Source organism: Cherax quadricarinatus, chromosome 34 (genome assembly GCF_038502225.1).
Source record: "Cherax quadricarinatus isolate ZL_2023a chromosome 34, ASM3850222v1, whole genome shotgun sequence".
NCBI lineage: Eukaryota > Metazoa > Arthropoda > Malacostraca > Decapoda > Parastacidae > Cherax > Cherax quadricarinatus.
The window spans coordinates 1554366-1573246 of NC_091325.1; the positions used below are offsets into that span (position 1 = coordinate 1554366).

Sequence of the window (18881 nt, forward strand, 5' to 3'; positions counted from 1 at the left end):
TGATCCATAGAGGCCAAAAAAAAAAGGGGGGATGGGGGGGGGGAATGTATCAAGAGTATAGTGGTACCAACACTTATGAGTATGAAACATGAATTTTAAACATTGCAGCGAAGAGGCAGTGAAGATGTCATGTCTAAGGGCAATGTGTGGTGTGAATATTATGCAGAGAATTCACTGGATAATGCTAAAACTATTATCCAGTGAGTTGAGGAGGGGGTTATTGAGGTGGTTACGACGTGTAGAGAGGATGGAGCAAAATAGGATGACCTGGAGTGTGTGTAAATCTGTAGTGGAGGGAGGGAATAAAGGAGGCTTTGATTATGAGAGGCTATGCATCCAACAGATGTGTGCAGGCATGTTAGATAGGAGTGGAGTCAAGTGGTTTTGATGACTTGATGTGTTGTTGGAGTGTCAGCAACGTAATATTTATGAAGGGATACAAGGAAACCAGTTAGCCAGACTTGACTCGAGTCCTAGAGTTGGGAAGTCAGTGACTGTATTCTGGAGGAGGAATGGGGGTATTGCAGTGTGGAAGGGCATCCGAGCTGTATTGTCAGCATGCCTCTGGCAAGACGATGGCATGAGTGAAGGTGAAAATCTTCTTGCCTCTCTGGGAGACAGCCATTGTGTTAAAAAAAAATCAATAGCTAATAGTATATAGTATATATAATTTTTTTTTTTTTTTTAACACTTCGGCCATTTCCCACCAAGGTAGGGTGACCCAAAGAAAGAAAAAACTATCATCATCATTATTATTCAACACTTTCACCATCACTCATACATAATCACTGTCTTTGCAGAGACACAGATACAACAGCTTAAATGTCCCTCCAAATTGCCAATGTCCCAGACCCCTCCTTTAAAGTGCAGGCATTGTACTTCCAACCTCCAGGACTCGAGTCTGGTTAACTGATTTCCCTGAATCCCTTCACAAAATATTACCCTGCTTATACACTAACAGCTAGTCAGGTCCTAAAAACCATTAGTCTCCATTCACTCCTATCTAACACACTCATGCATTTTTGCTGGAAGTCCAAACCCCTCTCCCACAAAACCTCCTTCCTTCCTGCTCCCTCCAACCTTTCTGGGGACATCCCCTACCCAGGACAATATGCAATTCTAAGGAGACAGTTTTAATAAGTTGTGACCTGTGTAATCACAGGCTATCATTTTGGTTTTGGGTATTAATCCTTAATATGTTGGTTGTTTTGGGCTTTGTTCTGTTTATCTGTATGAAATGTGAATCATTGCATAGGATTTATTTTTTTAACACATTGGCCATCTCCCACCAAAGCAGGATGGCCCAAAAAAGAAAAATTTTCACCATCATTCACTCCATCACTTATCTTGCCAGAGGCACGCTTACACTACAGTTATAAAACTGCAACATTAACACCCCTCCTTCAGCGTGCAGACACTGTACTTCCCATTACATAGGATAATGTAAACAAATAGTTTGGTTGGTTATGGTGTGAAGACAAGTTCTGAAGGTAGTTGAGTAGAGGGGGAGAGTTAAAAGGTAGTGTTACCCGCCAGTCCCCAGTCCTTTTCCTCATAGCCAATCACCCCCTTTGTCCTCTCCAGTAAACCAACCACTGACATGTACAAGATGTGGATAACTGTGCTGACAAGTTCTTTATATATATATATTTTTTTTTTTCAACAAGTCGGCCGTTTCCCACCGAGGCAGGGTGACCCAAAAAAAAAAGAAAGAAAATCCCCAAAAAGAAAATACTTTCATCATCATTCAACACTTTCACCACACTCGCACATAATCACTGTTTTTGCAGAGGTGCTCAGAATACAACAGTCTAGAAGCATACACATATAAAGATACACAACATATCCCTCCAAACTGCCAATATCCCAAACCCCTCCTTTAAAGTGCAGGCATTGTACTTCCCATTTCCAGGACTCAAGTCCGACTATATGAAAATAACCGGTTTCCCTGAATCCCTTCACTAAATATTACCCTGCTCACACTCCAACAGATCGTCAGGTCCCAAATACCATTCGTCTCCATTCACTCCTATCTAACACGCTCACGCACGCTTGCTGGAAGTCCAAGCCCCTTGCCCACAAAACCTCCTTTACCCCCTCTCTCCAACCCTTTCGAGGATGACCCCTACCCCGCCTTCCTTCCCCTATAGATTTATATGCTTTCCATGTCATTCTACTTTGATCCATTCTCTCTAAATGACCAAACCACCTCAACAACCCCTCTTCTGCCCTCTGACTAATACTTTTATTAACTCCACACCTTCTCCTAATTTCCACACTCCGAATTTTCTGCATAATATTTACACCACACATTGCCCTTAAACAGGACATCTCCACTGCCTCCAACCGTCTCCTCGCTGCTGCATTTACCACCCAAGCTTCACACCCATATAAGAGTGTTGGTACTACTATACTTTCATACATTCCCTTCTTTGCCTCCATAGATAACGTTTTTTGACTCCACATATACCTCAATGCACCACTCACCTTTTTTCCCTCATCAATTCTATGATTAACCTCATCCTTCATAAATCCATCCGCCGACACGTCAACTCCCAAGTATCTGAAAACATTCACTTCTTCCATACTCCTCCTCCCCAATTTGATATCCAATTTTTCTTTATCTAAATCATTTGACACCCTCATCACCTTACTCTTTTCTATGTTCACTTTCAACTTTCTACCTTTACACACATTCCCAAACTCATCCACTAACCTTTGCAATTTTTCTTTAGAATCTCCCATAAACACAGTATCATCAGCAAAAAGTAACTGTGTTAATTCCCATTTTGAATTTGATTCCCCATAATTTAATCCCACCCCTCTCCTGAACACCCTAGCATTTACTTCTTTTACAACCCCATCTATAAATATATTAAACAACCATGGTGACATTACACATCTCTGTCTAAGACCTACTTTTACCAGTATCAAATAGTCAGTGTTCGATGTGAATATGGCCGCCTGCCTAACAAGCAAGCCTACTCGAGTGCTTATCTACTTTTAAATCCTCATGTAATGGTTAGGTGTGACTAGAACTTGTTTAGCATGATCAAGTAGCACTATTGTAGTGCTCCTTTATTACATTTATCATATGTTTGCATTGACTATTGTTCTTATTTGTCACAAATACTCAAAATTATCTGATTTCATTGAAAATTACTGAAAAAACAAGAGTAGACTTATACTTGAGGTGTATGAAATGCAAAGGATATTTTGAGGCAAGAAGTCTGGGGTCACCCATGCACACCAACACTCCTACTATGCCCTTGGTGGTCCATGGCAGCTGATCATCCTGGGTAGTTTATGAACTAGCATCAGGGCTTATGGCCACAGCCAGCCTGTGCATTGTTTCAGGTTAAATATTCATTATTTTGAGACAGCCTGTCAAGCCATTTATTACCAAATAGTATTTTTTTACTTGTAGCAGAGATGTTCTTGTATTCGATCTTAAGAGTTTACTCTTTTAATCATTTTATTTCCAGTGGTTGTAGCACTTGTATCTTAGAAGTTTGTAAAATAAAATTAGCATCTTTTTTCCTCTCCCGTTAGTCTAAGATCATTTTCAGTGTTTTCATTGTATCTTTTATTTTTAACTCTAGAAGCCTCTTTGTTGCTTGTTTTGGTACTTTTTTCTATCTTGTCCATATATTGGCTGGATTTGAATTTGTAAGTGAGAAGTACTGTGCTTGCACTCTAGAGGAATGTATGGGGATTTTGCAGTTCTAAAGGTCATTTCAAGTGTGAAGACAGCTATCGAATGAGTGATAATTGTTTACTTCTTTGGGTCACCCTACCCTTACTGAGAAGTGGCTGATTACCTTGTGTGGTGATCCTTGACCTCTTGCCAAAATTCTTACCTTTTCATAACCTATGTAAGTCTTCCCTAGAGGGGTTATGTCATTTTACGGTAATGATTTTCCTCAGACTTAAATTAGCATTTTTCTTCGTATAGGGATTCCTTGTGCACAATCTCCACTTTCTTAAGTGAAGAAAAGATATTTTGCATAACTAGCTCTTGTGGGGTTGTACAACACTGCAATCCAAGATCTTCTCAAGTTATTTTCATAAAAGATCTTAACAGATTGAAACATTGTTCCAATAAATGCTTGTTCTGCAGAAGTGGCTTTTCTTCATTAATGTTGGCAGCATGCCATTCAGTTTCATCTCTGTTTTTCCTTGATATAGCTGTCTTTGTGCCCCTTCAAATACATTTTTGGTTTAAAAGAAGACAAGAACTGTTGTTGTTCCATTTCATCGACGATATTTATAAAAACATTTGCTGCAAAACAGTGAAATGCTTAAGTATGAAATTGAGCAAAATTGTGATCTGTGCATAGGTGCATAAGGATTAATATACAGTAGATGAAATTAAACTGATAGTTATATAATTGAGAGTGGAATTATACAGTGATGGCCTACAGGTGTAATTACTAACAAAGTGAATTGTTTTAAAAATAATAGTAGTGTATATTTAAGCAAAGTGATGATGGAACATGTATTTGTGCCAGATACTTGGGAAGCAGAATCTGTAAATTTGCTAATTTACAATATATATTCATGTTCTCTCCATGGCTTTCAGATTATGCAGTTGAAATGCACTCTAGCTTTGTTCATGGTGGTCGTTATTTACAAATACTTCGGATGACAAGCGTAATATCCTTTGGATTTAGGTAATGAGTAACTTAAAAGAACGAAGGTAAATTACATTGGGACTTTGTTATACTGAATTGTGTGTTCCACATCAGTAAGGCACAGTGAGCACCAAAGTTCTGACCTTTGTTGACATAACTTTCCTCCAAACATATCATGGCTTGATCAGGTGAATGGATATTTCTATGACCACCTAATGCTGGGTCACCTTACAGAAGTTATGGGGTTTGAGTGGTTTGTGCCCAGGGATAGGGGGAGCTTCTCTACAAGAGGTGCCACTTTCTTGATAGGGTACTTGCCTATCTTGAGAATCCAACATCTTTCGGTATAATGGGAACATTTTCCCTTTTATCTAAATTTGCTGACATTTGCAGCTGATGACACTACAAATTATGGATTGCAGAATGTAAAGAATACTTTGAATAATTTTACTTATTTTGTGATTGATTTGTGTACTGAAAGTGAATTGTTTACAACAGTAAAAAGTTAACAATAGTGAAACCTTGATAACATCAAGACTTTTGGCCAATGACTTGGAACAAGTTATGGATATGAATTGTGGAATGTGAAAAATGGTTTAAATAGTTTTACATTCTTTATAATTATTATTTGTCTTATTGTTGAATTGGCCACATCAGTAGAAAATTGTTAATGATGGTGTAAATTTGTTAATGTTAAAAACTTGATGTTTAAATTCCTGAATAACCAAATGGTTCTTGTGCTTTGTAAATACAGTAAAATAAAACTGATTCCTATGAATAAATTCATAAATAAACACAAGTACATTGTACTGTACAGTATGGTGTTATGACAAGGACTGTCACTTTCTACCAGTTTTTTAAGTCCCTTCATAATTTGATATCTAAATTAATTTGTTTGCTTAAACAGCTGAATGCATCTATGAAAGTCTACAATTCAGTTTATTGCTACTAGTAGATGAGATGTTAAAAGCTACAGCTGAGCATGTGGATTTTTCTTTTAATGTTCGTAATGGCATTAAGAATATTCACACGTTTTGCAGGCTTATCCTAGCCCACAAGGTCGGTGATCAGCAAGCCATGTATTTTTTGGGCATGTTAACTTAATGGTGAACAATATTATGAAAATGTTCTTAACTGAGTTTTCTGTTCTTGAGGCATACTTAACTTGCTTGGAAACGAAGGTAGTGGATTGTTCTCTAATTTCATATTTTCTTTTGTTAGGTACATAGAAAATAGATTTTAGGAAGGTAGATGGCAGAGTACATTTAAGTGATGAGCCCGTTTTGATTCGTGTACAGTACTTGTATCAGTGCCCTCGAAATTAGTACAGTCTAAATTTAACATAGCGGTTTGAATAAATTCTTTAAATATTCGAATGGTATTTTTGTAAAAGTTTTAAAAATAAAATTATTTTATTTTATATTAATTAGTTTTTGCAAATAGATTTTCAAGTAATGTACATTATTTGGAAATTAATATACTGTACAACAAACACTGTGGAAAGGATGCACAGTTTTGAATTCTGAATGTGAATTTTTTATATACAGTACTTCATATTCGACCTGAATTAGCTTTCTAGTCTTTCTTTAAGTGTTGCATGACCTGTGTGTGTGTGTGAGGATGTGTGTGTGTCTCTTTAACTTGGCTTGTTAATACCTCAGTAATGGTTGTGTCCTCTTACCTTATTTGCCTCTTTGCAGACTGTTAACCCCATTTTTTTATTTCAGGGATTTTTTCGAAAACTAATTGGCAAAAGCACTGACCCTTAAGGTATTTCCATTGTTCCTCAGTTGCATTGGTGTTGTAACCTTGGTTGCTGGTTCTCTCTCTCGGGGGTGCCAGGCTGACCGATGCACGGCACTTTTATGCCCATGCCAGTACCTTTATTTACCTGTGACTTAGTTTCATAATTAATATTGATTTTCATGGATACCAGTGTCTTGATTGTGTTGCTTTCTGGTTTGTACTCTTATGCCAAGAAAGTGTCATAATATGCATGATAGATCAGGTAATGTGGCAAATCAATAATCTAGTGACCACTCACAGGTGAAGGTATAGCTGTATGTAGCTTGCAGCTTTAATAGTTTTTTTTGTTTTTTTGTGAGATTATTCTTCATACTGTATATGATAATTCTTTACTTTTTATAAGAAATTAATGCTGTACTATAAATTTAGTTTCCTATAAATTTAGCATGGAATACCCATACATGTATATAATTTTTAAAAGTTGGGGTAAACAATGTGTGATATTTATTGTATTTGGTTCATATGTTAAGTGTAGGTATGTGTAAAAAAAAAAAAAAAGCATGACTTTGGGTTTGTACTCTTTATTCCATTATTATTTTGTTGCCCTTTCTGATGTTTTTCTGTTTTTGTTTTTTGCATGCAGATTTGTGATGGGTTTGTTTGCTCATTTTGTATTGTAATTATTTCTGGGATATTGCTGGCAATATTTGTTAAAAATAATTAAGAATCGATGTATGTTTTGATTAGTCCTACGCAACATTACCAGGTATGGTATGATGCCTCTCGCAAGAAAGCACCTACCCAGTTGCTTTGCTAATATGCATGGAGATGAAGCTCCACTTGCTGTAGTGTTGAGAGCTGGTATTCTAATTGTGGAAATTGGGACCTTTTAGCATCAGGTCTATTTTATAATTGTGAGTGTTAAGCAGATTAGTAAACTTTCTTTTATAACAGACAAAGCCTGTTAAATACTTAAATGTTTAAGGCACACAATTTTTTTTTTTTTTATTTATTAAGAAGTTGCATATTAAACCAATTGTTTTCTGCTGTAAAAATATTTTTATCTATACTTTCCTTAAATTGCTGTTGCAGTTATACAGGTATAACACCAGTTTTCCAGCACCCTTGGTTCCTAGACTGTACTGGTATATTGACTTTGTTGGCCCATTAAAGATCATATAATAATTCAACAATATACCTCTGACCCACTTTGACAATTTTCTTCTTCTTATTCTTTTTAGTAATTATTACAGAAAAAGGAGTGAAGAAGAACAGGATATGAGTGTAGGAGAGGTGCGTGAGGCATTACGTAGAATGAAAGGGGGTAAAGTGGCTGGAACTGATGGGATCATGACAGAAATGTTAAAAGCAGGGGGGGATATAGTGTTGGAGTGGTTGGTATTTTTGTTTAATAAATGTATGAAAGAGGAGAAGGTACCTAGGGATTGGCAGAGAGCATGTATAGTCCCTTTATATAAAGGGAAAGGGGACAAAAGAGATTGTAAAAATTATAGAGGAATAAGTTTACTGACTATACCAGGAAAAATGTACGGTAGGGTTATAATTGAAAGAATTAGAAGTAAGACAGAATGTAGGATTGCGGATGAGCAAGGTGGTTTCAGAGTGGGTAGGGGATGTGTAGATCAAGTGTTTACATTAAAGCATATATGTGAACAGTATTTAGATAAAGGTAGGGAAGTTTTCATTGCATTTATGGATTTAGAAAAGGCATATGATAGTGGATAGGGGAGCAATGTGGCAGATGTTGCAAGTATATGAAATAGGTGGTAAGTTACTAAATGCTGGAAAGAGTTTTTATGAGGATAGTGAGGCTCAGGTTAGGGTGTGTAGAAGAGAGGGAGACTACTTCCCAGTAAAAGTAGGTCTTAAGACAGGGATGTGTAATGTCACCATGGTTGTTTAATATATTTATAGATGGGGTTGTAAAAGAAGTAAATGCTAGGGTGTTCAGGAGAGGGGTGGGATTAAATTATGGGGAATTAAATACAAAATGGGAATTGACACAGTTGCTTTTTGCTGATGATACTGTGCTTATGGGAGATTCTAAAGAAAAATTGCAAAGATTAGTGGACGAGTTTGGGAGTGTGTGTAAAGGTAGAAAGTTGAAAGTGAACATAGAAAAGAGTAAGGTGATGAGGGTATCAAATTATTTAGATAAAGAAAAATTGGATATCAAATTGGGGAGGAGGAGTATGGAAGAAGTGAATATTTTCAGATACTTGGGAGTTGATGTGTCGGCGGATGGATTTACGAAGGATGAGGTTAATCATAGAATTGATGAGGGAAAAAAGGTGAGTGGTGCATTGAGGTATATGTGGAGACAAAAAACATTATCTATGGAGGCAAAGAAGGGAATGTATGAAAGTATAGTAGTACCAACACTCTTATATGGGTGTGAAGCTTGGGTTGTGAATGCAGCAGCATGGAGGCAGTGGAGATGTCCTGTCTAATGGCAATGTGTGGTGTAAATATTATGCAGAAAATTCGGAGTGTGGAAATTAGGAGAAGGTGTGGAGTTAATAAAAGTATTAGTCAGAGGGCTGAAGAGAGGTTGAGGTGGTTTGGTCATTTAGAGAGAATGGATCAAAGTAGAATGACATGGAGAGCGTATAAATCTGTAGGGGAAGGAAGGCGGGATAGGGGTCGTCCTCGAAAAGGTTGGAAGGAAGGGGTAAGGGAGGTTTTGTGGGCGAGGGGCTTGGACTTTCAGCAGGCATGCATGAGCGTGTTCGATAGGAGTGAATGGTATTTGGGACCTGATGATCTGTTGGAGTGTGAGCAGGGTAATATTTAGTGAAGGGATTTAGGGAAACCAGTTATTTTTATATAGCCGGACTTGAGTCCTGGAAATGGGAAGTACAATGCCTGCACTCTAAAGGAGGGGTTCGGGATATTATTGGTTTGGAGGGATATGTTGTGTATCTTTATACGTATATGCTTCTAAACTGTTGTGTTCTGAGCACCTCTGCAAAAACAGTGATTATGTGTGAGTGAGGTGAAAGTGTTGAATGATGAAAGTATTTTCTTTTTGGGGATTTTCTTTCTTTTTGGGTCGCCCTGCCTCAGTGGGAGATGGCCGACTTGTTAAAAAAAAGACACACCATGGTCTGCTAGAAACTTTAACATTGCATAAATGAAGCAGGTTTATTTACAAAGAATGTTGCAGTACTACAACTCCCAGTGGTAGTGGTATACTTTAGAATTTTACTTGAACTGCAGAGCTAATTACCAAGGTTTGGAAGTTGAAGGTTGACAGGATAACTGTCTGTCATAATGGATTTGTGATGTTAGTGAGAGGACATTTGGGGGGTACTTGAAGTTGAAGCTGCAGGATTTTCAGATGAAGTTCTACATCTGTAACACTCATTCTTCTTGCCTATCTTTTTAAATATTTCATCCAAGCAAAGTTGTTTCATGTGCTTTGATCTTTCCCTGTGTAATTTTTCATGCATCAAATAAAAATTCATTAGCTCTTGTTCTGTCACAAACGTTATTGTAGCCCATTGATTAAATCACTTGACAGCTTAATTAACTTGTAATTGTCATAACTATTAAGTTACTTGTATGGCTAATAACCCTACCCATAGCTAAGGTTAATTGTTAGCAAAATATGCTAAGAATTGCACACAGTCAAGGGATCACCACCTGCAACTGCAGTGTAAACAGTAGGAGTCAGCACACTGCATACAGCTCCGTCCGTGGCTGCCCAGTAAACTAGTTTAGCAAAAGTAGTCTCATAATCTTGTTCAGACTAAGAGGTGCCAGACAATCCATTGCTGGCTTATCAGTGTTGTACCTGTATTCTACTTCAATAGATGGCAAGTACAAGATAAACTGATCTAACCATGTATACTTTCTTAGTATACCATAAAATGAAGGATATCTTAACTAGAATTTGTGTAATTATTGCTTCTTTGTAATTGGCTATTTTAGTTTAGGATTTTTTGGGCTTGCCTTGTTACACAAGTTTGACCTGGTTCTATCACATACACTGTACATGTGAGCCCCTGCATGGGACTGACTTGTCTAGTTAGTTACTTCTTTCATACTCTTGTTGTTGTGTATTTTGATGTCTTAAGTCTCAGATTAAAACATAGCAGAGAGAGAGTTGTACCTGGTTATTTGTAGGTTGCACATATGCTCCAGGCACTTTCCTCTTGATCTGTCTTGATATATTACGGCCTTAGACTCTGTGGCATTATGATAAACTATAGCACATGTTTAAAAGCCATAGATGGAGTTGTAAGGGTCGTTCTACCATAGACCCCTTACTACGCTTGGATACGTATGTTCGTAATGCCTTTGCGAATAATCACTCAGTTATTGCCATATTTTTTGACCTTGAGAAGGCATATGACACAACTTGGAGGTATAATATTTTGGCCCAGGCCCATTCCTTAGGCCTCCGAGGCAATCTACCATCCTTCCTTAAGAACTTTTTAACTGACAGACATTACCGTGTTCGAGTCAATAATGTTCTTTCCCCGGACTTCGTCCAAGCTGAAGGTGTCCCTCAGGGATGTGTTCTAAGCACAACACTTTTTCTCCTTGCTATAAATGATTTGGCCTCTGTTCTTCCACCCAATATTTGGTCATCACTCTATGTTGATGATTTCGCTATTGCTTGTGCAGGCGCTGACTGTCACCTTATTGCAGTTTCTCTCCAGCATGCGGTCGACCGTGTTTCCACTTGGGCCACCACGCATGGGTTTAAATTTTCAAGTACCAAAACTCGCCAAATTACTTTCACTAGACGCTCTGTTATCTCCGATCATCCTTTGTGTCTCTGTGGCTCCCGTATCCCCGAACGTGATAGTCAGTTTCTAGGCCTTCTCTTTGACCGTCAGTTATCCTGGAAACCTCACATTACCTCTCTGAAGGCAACTTGTCACAGCCGGCTAAACCTTCTTAAAACCCTTGCTCATCTTTCCTGGGGAGCTGATCGTCGAACTCTGCTTCGCCTACATTCAGCCCTCGTTTTATCGAAACTCGATTATGGTGACCAGATTTATTCCGCGGCCTCTCCTGCTACTCTCTCTAGCCTTAACTCTATCCATCACCAAGGATTACGTTTGTGCATTGGTGCTTTTCGCTCTTCCCCTGTTGAGAGCCTCTATACAGAAGCGAATGTTCCATCCTTGTCTGATCGCCGTGATGCCCATTGCCTTCGCTACTATGTACGCTCTCACGATCTACACAGTCCTTCCATTTATAGAATGGTCACCGATATTAGTAGACATTCTTTATTCGTTCGCCGCCCCTGTTTGCTCCGTCCCTTTTCTCTTCGCCTACATTCACTCTTGTCTTCCCTTCAGTTACCACCTTTATATGTTCATGTAGCATCTCACTTTTCCCTACCCCCCTGGGAAGTTCCAGCTGTTGGGGTCTGTTCTTTCTCACTCCCTTGCTCGAAAGCTCAACTGCCTACGGTGGCTTCCCGCTCTCTTTTTCTTGATCACTTCCACTCCCATTCTCATGCCACCGCTGTGTACACAGATGGCTCTAAGTCTTCAGACGGCGTCGGATTCGCAGCAGTGTTTCCGGACAGCGTCGTGCGGGGGCATTTACTATCTTCAGCTAGCATTTTTACTGCTGAACTGTATGCCATTCTTGCAGCACTTATTTGTATCGCATCTATGCCTGTGTCATCATTTGTAGTAGTCTCAGACTCCCTTAGTGCTCTACAGGCTATACGAAAATTTGATACATCTCATCCCCTAGTTCTCCGTATCCAACTTTGGCTACGCCGTATCTCTACCAAACATAAAGATATTGTTTTTTGTTGGGTCCCTGGTCATGTCGACGTACAGAGCAATGAACAGGCAGACACTGCTGCGCGGTCAGCAGTACATGACCTACCGATTTCCTATCGAGGTGTTCCATTTCTGGACTATTTTGCTGCAATAGCTACCCACCTTCGCACCCGTTGGCAACAACGTTGGTCAACTCTGCTCGGTAACAAACTTCATTCTATTAAACCGAGCATAGGTTACTGGCCGTCTTCTTGTCATCAGTGCCGAGGTTGGGAGACCACTCTCTCCCGCCTTCGCATTGGCCACACTCGTCTTACTCATGGGTATCTCATGGCGAGGCACCCTGTTCCTCTCTGTGAGCAGTGTCAAGTTCCAGTATCGATTAGCCACATTCTGTTAGACTGCCCTCTCTATCAACGAGCACGCAGAATTTACCTCCAACGTCGTCTTCGTTCTACTACTCTCTCTTTACCTTCCCTTCTTGCTGATGGACCCTCCTTTAATCCTGACTCTCTCATTGACTTCTTGACAACGACTGATTTACTCCACAAACTCTGATGATACTTTTCGCACTCCCCTCAGCCCTTTCTTGTTCAGTCTCTTGCTGCCCTTTACCCTTTCACCATCCACTACCCCGCTGTTATCCGTAACCTATTACTCATCCATCTCCCTTTTGCCACTTGATGCCCTCGCTTCCTTCCTGCCCTGCAGCGCTGTATAGTCCTTGTGGCTTAGCGCTTCTTTTTGATTATAATAATAATAACATAGATGGAGTTTACCATGTCCCAGCTTGTTTAATTCATTCTATTTCTCTACTATTAAGATGAATATTTCTTATTGTTTGTGGCTCATCAGTCTTGTCACCCTGCCCCTCCTCCCTTAATCATACATGGCATTAAAGTAGACTTTATCTCAGATATCTTTTATCGGACATATAAATCTGTAGTCCTAGAAAAAGTTGGAGGGAGTAAAGGAGGTTTTGTGTGCGAGGGGCTTCGACTTTCAGCAAGCATGCATGAATGTTAGATAGGATTGAGTGAAGGCAAATGGTTTCTATGATTTGATGTGCTGCTGGAGTATGAGCAAAGTAACTTTTATGAAGAGATTCTGGGAAACTGGTTAGCCAGATTTGAGTCCTGGAGGTGGGAAGTACAGTGCCTACACTCAGGAGGAGGGGTGTTGATAATGTTGGTTTTTTAACTGTAGTGTAGGCATGCATCTGGCAAGACAGTGATGGAGTGAATAATGAATGTGTTTCTTCTTTTTCGGATCACCCTGCCTCGATGGGAAACAGCCGATGTGTTATTAAAAAACTTTTATTTTGCATTTATCGGTATATCCTTGAAATAACTAGTCTCTTGGTTCTACATCTCTCAAGGGGGGGTTCCATGATGCCAGTGAGGAGCTCTTGATCCAAGGAAAGTGACTTAACGTCACCCTTTTAAAATAAACCTGAATGCCTCCCATTCCCCAGGTGCTATATTCCCCCTACAGGTTTAGCACTTGTAATTTTTGGATGTAGCACATGCACTTCACCCAGTCACCTACTTGTTAAAGCTCCAACCTCCTCAGAGATTTATGTTGTACTGCTGACTGTTAAGTTACAATGGTCCTAATATCAGTCTTGGTCAAGTGTTTCTGTTGTAGTTCTCTACAATAAGACGTACATGTATTATAAGAGCAACTTAAAGCTGGAAATATCACTAATATTAGAAAAATGTTTTATCAAAAATTATAGTTGACTGGTATTAAAAGATATAGGTCATGAACAATAATATGCAATACAGTATTAAGCTGAATGATATTCAGTATTCATTTTGTTAACAATGTGGTCTACAAAGTGGCTGCTTATTATATAAAGGAATACATAATGGGTATATAAAGTAGAACTTTAATAGTTATAGTATCTAGAGCATATCATTGTTTTTAACTGAAACAGACTTCTTATAACTATGACCTTCCTCCAGCACATGAGCCCACCCTTCACAATTGTCCTTTGACATGAGCACCTCTCTATCATGTACCATGTAATGCTGTAGAACCCATATAAGTTTAGTGCTTTATTGAAAGTATCATTGTGTTTGTCCTGTATAGAGTACAATACATTTGTCCCCTTTGTACAGGAACATGTGTATATAATGCATTAAATTTTTCATGTGTTGGCTGTTAATTTTATTATTGGTAAGCCATTTTAAATTCTCTGTAGGATTTATTTTTCTATTATAGATAATAGCGAAATTTTAAATTTTAGATTTTGGGCATTATAAGACTAAGACTAAATTTTAGAATGTATTATTTACTAGGTTTTAATAACTAATGCATAATTTTTTTCTTTACACAGGGGGCTGGTGCCACACAGTGACAGATCAGTTTCATGGCAAGCAAGCAGCATTGACCTGCAAGAATTTCACTGACATTGGCTCACGTCCATTCTTGGCCACAGTGTCGGTGTGTCCACAAGCATTGTAATAGCTTCTGCCATGAAGATCTTTCAATTTAAAATGTATTTTGTACTAAACTTCTTTTGTAGGAAGAGAAATTGAAATTGTTGCTTCATGGCAGATTGTTTCATGTTGGGACCACATGTGGGTAAACCTCTTGAGCTGCAATATTAATGTAATTTTGTATTTGTGCTGTTTTTAAGTGATAGCACTGTAAGAGAGTTACTGTTGCCAGTAGGAGCTCAATTCAGGTTTGCATAAATACCATTTCCAGTGTTAGACCAAGATTGAACTTGTATGCTGTGTGTATGTATGTATATATGTATGTGTATATATGTATATTAGTATATGTATGTATATTTTAATTATATATAAAAATATGTATATAAAATCATACATACTATATACATATATGCATATATATTGAAATGTGCATTTTAGGTGGAGTCTCAGAAAAGCCAAGCAGTTCTCGAATATCTCTTGAAATGAACATTTTTTTTTTTTTTTTTTTTTTTTTTTTTTTTTTATATAAATTACTGTACATGGTATATAAACTTAATTTTGTACTGAAACTAACTTAGCCACCTAACTCTGATATAATTAATGTAATATAAATTAACTTAATCCTACCTATCCTATCTTACATTAGTCTAAAAAATTTTTTAGTATTATTTAGTATCAGTGCAATACTGTACTATGTTAGCTTTGTGATGACTAATGATTTTTGCATTGTAGTAGTATATCCAAATTTACTTTCATTACAAGTCATGATCACAAGCTCTGCCTAAAAAGTACAGCATATATACGTATACATGTGAATGTATGTGTATACATGTATATAAATGAAATCAGATGTACACTAAAGTGGGAAGACAGGTTTAATGTGGCATTTTAAAGTGCAATGTTGCCAGTGGTGGTGAAGTCTTGCAGGACAATCTCACGCTTATAGTATATGTTATAATTGGCAGTTTGTTCCACAGAGGTAAATTTTCTTTACTTTTATATACCATGAAGAGTACCATTGTTGAAACTTAGATTATTTTATGCCATAAGTATGACCAGTAGGAAAAGAGGTTTGGTGGCATATTTGGTCGCCCAGAATGTCATGGGTGCACCTCTTTTTCTTTTGGTTTCGTTGCTGCAGGGGGTAGGGGGCATTTGCCAAGCATTAATTTAGTTTGTTATTCCTTACATTCACTTTTGAATTGTTTATGGACACTGTTACTCGCTATGCAGCAGGAGCGATCTTTGGTTACACTGCTATACCATGTTACAAAGTTCATTCCAGTGATGATATCCTTTCTCAAAGGTTATATTTTTTCATCATAAGGACAGCTAAGTAATGTACCATGCAGAAACTAATATTATGATTAAGTTCTAGCTTTCACATTCACACATTATCTGAACATTATGTACACAGAATTATTAGTTATAGATATGCAATGCAATTTATGCATTTTTATGTGGTGGCAGCAGTGGTACATACTTTACTGACTAATTTTTTTATGAACAGCAGAAGACTATTCCAGTAGGCAATTAGGATTCTTTTGAAGTTTCCAGTCCATTTCCAGGTGGGCTTGCTTGTCTTCTGATGCCTTGCATTGGCATATCCAGTACTGTGGTAATAATCCCCATAGACCAAGATTACTATTACTATTGTTTTGTATGGTGCAAGGAGAGAAGAAGAGTGTGGCAGTGTGTGTGGGTGTCCTAGGGGCGGGTAGCATAACGTGGTATCTTATTGAGCTATGACAGGTTGTAGGGAAGGTCATGGGGCTGTTTGGTGCTTACACTCCTTTGTGCACAGGAAGAGAAGTCATGGATAATCTTCACGGTGCTGCAAATTTCTTTTTAAGGTAATTTTTGCATTTTTTTCAGCCATGACGTAGCTCAACCACGACTTTGCTAAGATTGTACAAGACTTCTTTTAGTGAATTATAGCAACATGACCATGCTTGTACATTAATTAGTTTGGGTATTGGTCACAAAGATGTCATTTTGTTGCCTGCAGGTTGTGGAGCTGTTGTACAGCAGATGTAGCCCTCATATTTTATGTAAAACTGTCATCCTATTGGTTTTGTTCTTAGCTATTGGAGTTGAGTATGTCAACAGTTCAGTGCTCATATCACACCAGTGCTATATATAATTTTAATTGGTGCCCGTGTGCTGCCCTGTCTGGCGCGTGCGATAGTTACCTGGTACCCCTAAGGGGTATTCCTGGGGACCTGGTATTTCAACACAAATACATGGTTTATCAAAATAATGTTTTATTTACTTACCAATTTGAACACATGTTTTCACACACATACACATGGACAATGGAAATTATTTTAAAACCAGTGTAATACAGTTGATTCAGATGTACACGAATACAGCAATACTGTACTATAGATGTAATTGCAAAAGTAGTGTTAGTTACCATTATAAATATGACAACTAAGGAGCGATGTTTCATAATCACTTCAGCATCAAATACCGTGTACTCAGTTTAACTAGCAAATCAGCGACAATATTTTTTTTATATGTGCATGTAGAAATTCCCTATAGTGTTTTAGGTACTAACTTATATTATACCAGTGACCCTGGAGACTAAAGGGTTCTTGATCCAAGGAACTAGATCAGTCTTTGAATTGAACAAGAGTACATTCCATTTACCAGCTGTAAGACTCCTGTGGGTGAGAGTTTTCCCATAACTCCTTGTATCAAACCATGTGCTGTATGAGCCCTCTCGAGTTTCCCATGAACATAGCAATACATGAAACAAATGCTTAGGCAAGTTCCCTTATGAGCACCTAACGAAAGAACCTAAGAGTAACAGTTCTTAGTGCCAGTGCGTGGGCTCTTGATGCAAAGAATTATACTTGGCCTTTCCCTTCTTCAGATCTTGATTGCTTCCCATTTATACCAGGCACTATGACCCCTATAGGTTTAGCTAGCACTCATCCCCTCCAGTATTTTTTTATTTTATTTATTTAAAATGCTGGCAGTCTCCCACCAAGGAAGGGCAACCTGAAAAAGAAATGCTAACTATCATTCACACTATCACTGTTTTGCCAGAGGTGCAAAACCCATATGAAGGTCATGTGCTGGGGAGAGATGTACTTGCCTGCATGTGACTGCTGTTCACCTTACCTCTTCTCCTTTATTATATTTTCTTCGCTTTTCCTTTCTTCTGCCTAGGTGGGTTCTGTTGTACAGGTTTTTTTCTTGGGTTTTTGTCTTGCTCCTGTGGGCCATTAGCTCTCCTGCAGTGCTACTTTTTTGTTTCTCAGACTACCTCCATTACTGTTTCACTAACACTTCATTCTGACTGTCGCTACTACTACTACCTTCTTATTGCCACCTCAGTACTGTTGTACTACTTATACTATTACCACCACTACCTCTACCACTGATTCTATGATTGCCTCCTCTCTTTCGGTTACCAGCCCTGCCCCCTCTCATGTATATTTTGGCTCCCTTCTCTTCAAGGTTCTGTGACTAGTTAATTGTCAAAGTTGGACCAAAATGTAATCATTCTTTTGTGTGTTGGTTATCTGTGTATTGTACCTTTTAATTCTTCATCGAGGAATTTGACCATATCCTGTTCAGTGACAGCCTTTCAGGTATAGACTGGTATAAGGGATATTTGGGCATCTTGTGAAAGTTATATTATTATTATTATTATTATAATCAAGGGGAAGCGCTAAACCCGTAGGATTATACAGCGCCTGGGAGGGATGTGGAAGGTATTCAGGCTTAATTCGGGGAACTGGAGCACAGATCCAATTCCCTAAATCAAGAGCCCCTCACCAACATCAAGGAACCTTCCCTGAGGGGGTGAAAGTTATAGGGAGTGTTTTAACAGAGAAATCCATGAGGTGTGGCCCAGTTGGAGGCATGATCAATATTATAATTATCATAAGTGCTAAACCCACAAGGATCATACAGTGCTGCAGGGTAGGGCCTCTTCAAGGGGGGCTCCTTGGCGTGGTGAAGAGGCTCTTGGTCTGAGGAATTAGCCCTGTCGGTCTTCTTCCTCAGACCGAACCTAATTACCCCCCATTCTCCCCTCCCCTATCCCATCCTCCCCTTTTTCCATTCCTCCTCCTCCTCCTCACCCCTCCCTTTTGCCCTTCCTCTTTTTAGCCTTCGTGATTTCTCCCACAGGCGCGCTAGTTCCTAGGTAGGGGAAAGGACACCGGGGTCCATCCCATTCCGTTGAGGTTTCTTGGCGGTGGCGTAGTTTGCCGTGGAATCTGGATTGCCTAGGGATGTCCCGATCCCTCTCCGGTATCCCGGAGTGG

At 38.7% G+C, this 18881-nt stretch overlaps 1 protein-coding gene across 25 annotated transcripts in view; it reads left to right on the plus strand.

The window, feature by feature from the left end:
• The window catches only part of LOC128693696 (ribosome-binding protein 1), a 110816-nt gene extending 93958 nt beyond the window's left edge, over positions 1-16858 (plus strand). For 15 of the 25 annotated variants that reach the window (XM_053783493.2, XM_070091097.1, XM_070091101.1 and 12 more), the window contains 2 exons: positions 6362-6404; positions 14496-16858. In XM_053783493.2, coding sequence (XP_053639468.2) covers positions 6362-6403 — 42 coding nt within the window. In that variant the 3' untranslated portion in view covers position 6404; positions 14496-16858. The remainder of the gene's footprint in view (positions 1-6361; positions 6405-14495) is intronic. The other 10 variants (XM_070091092.1, XM_070091099.1, XM_070091104.1 and 7 more) reach the window with 1 other exon arrangement.
• The last annotated feature ends 2023 nt before the right edge of the window (positions 16859-18881 follow it).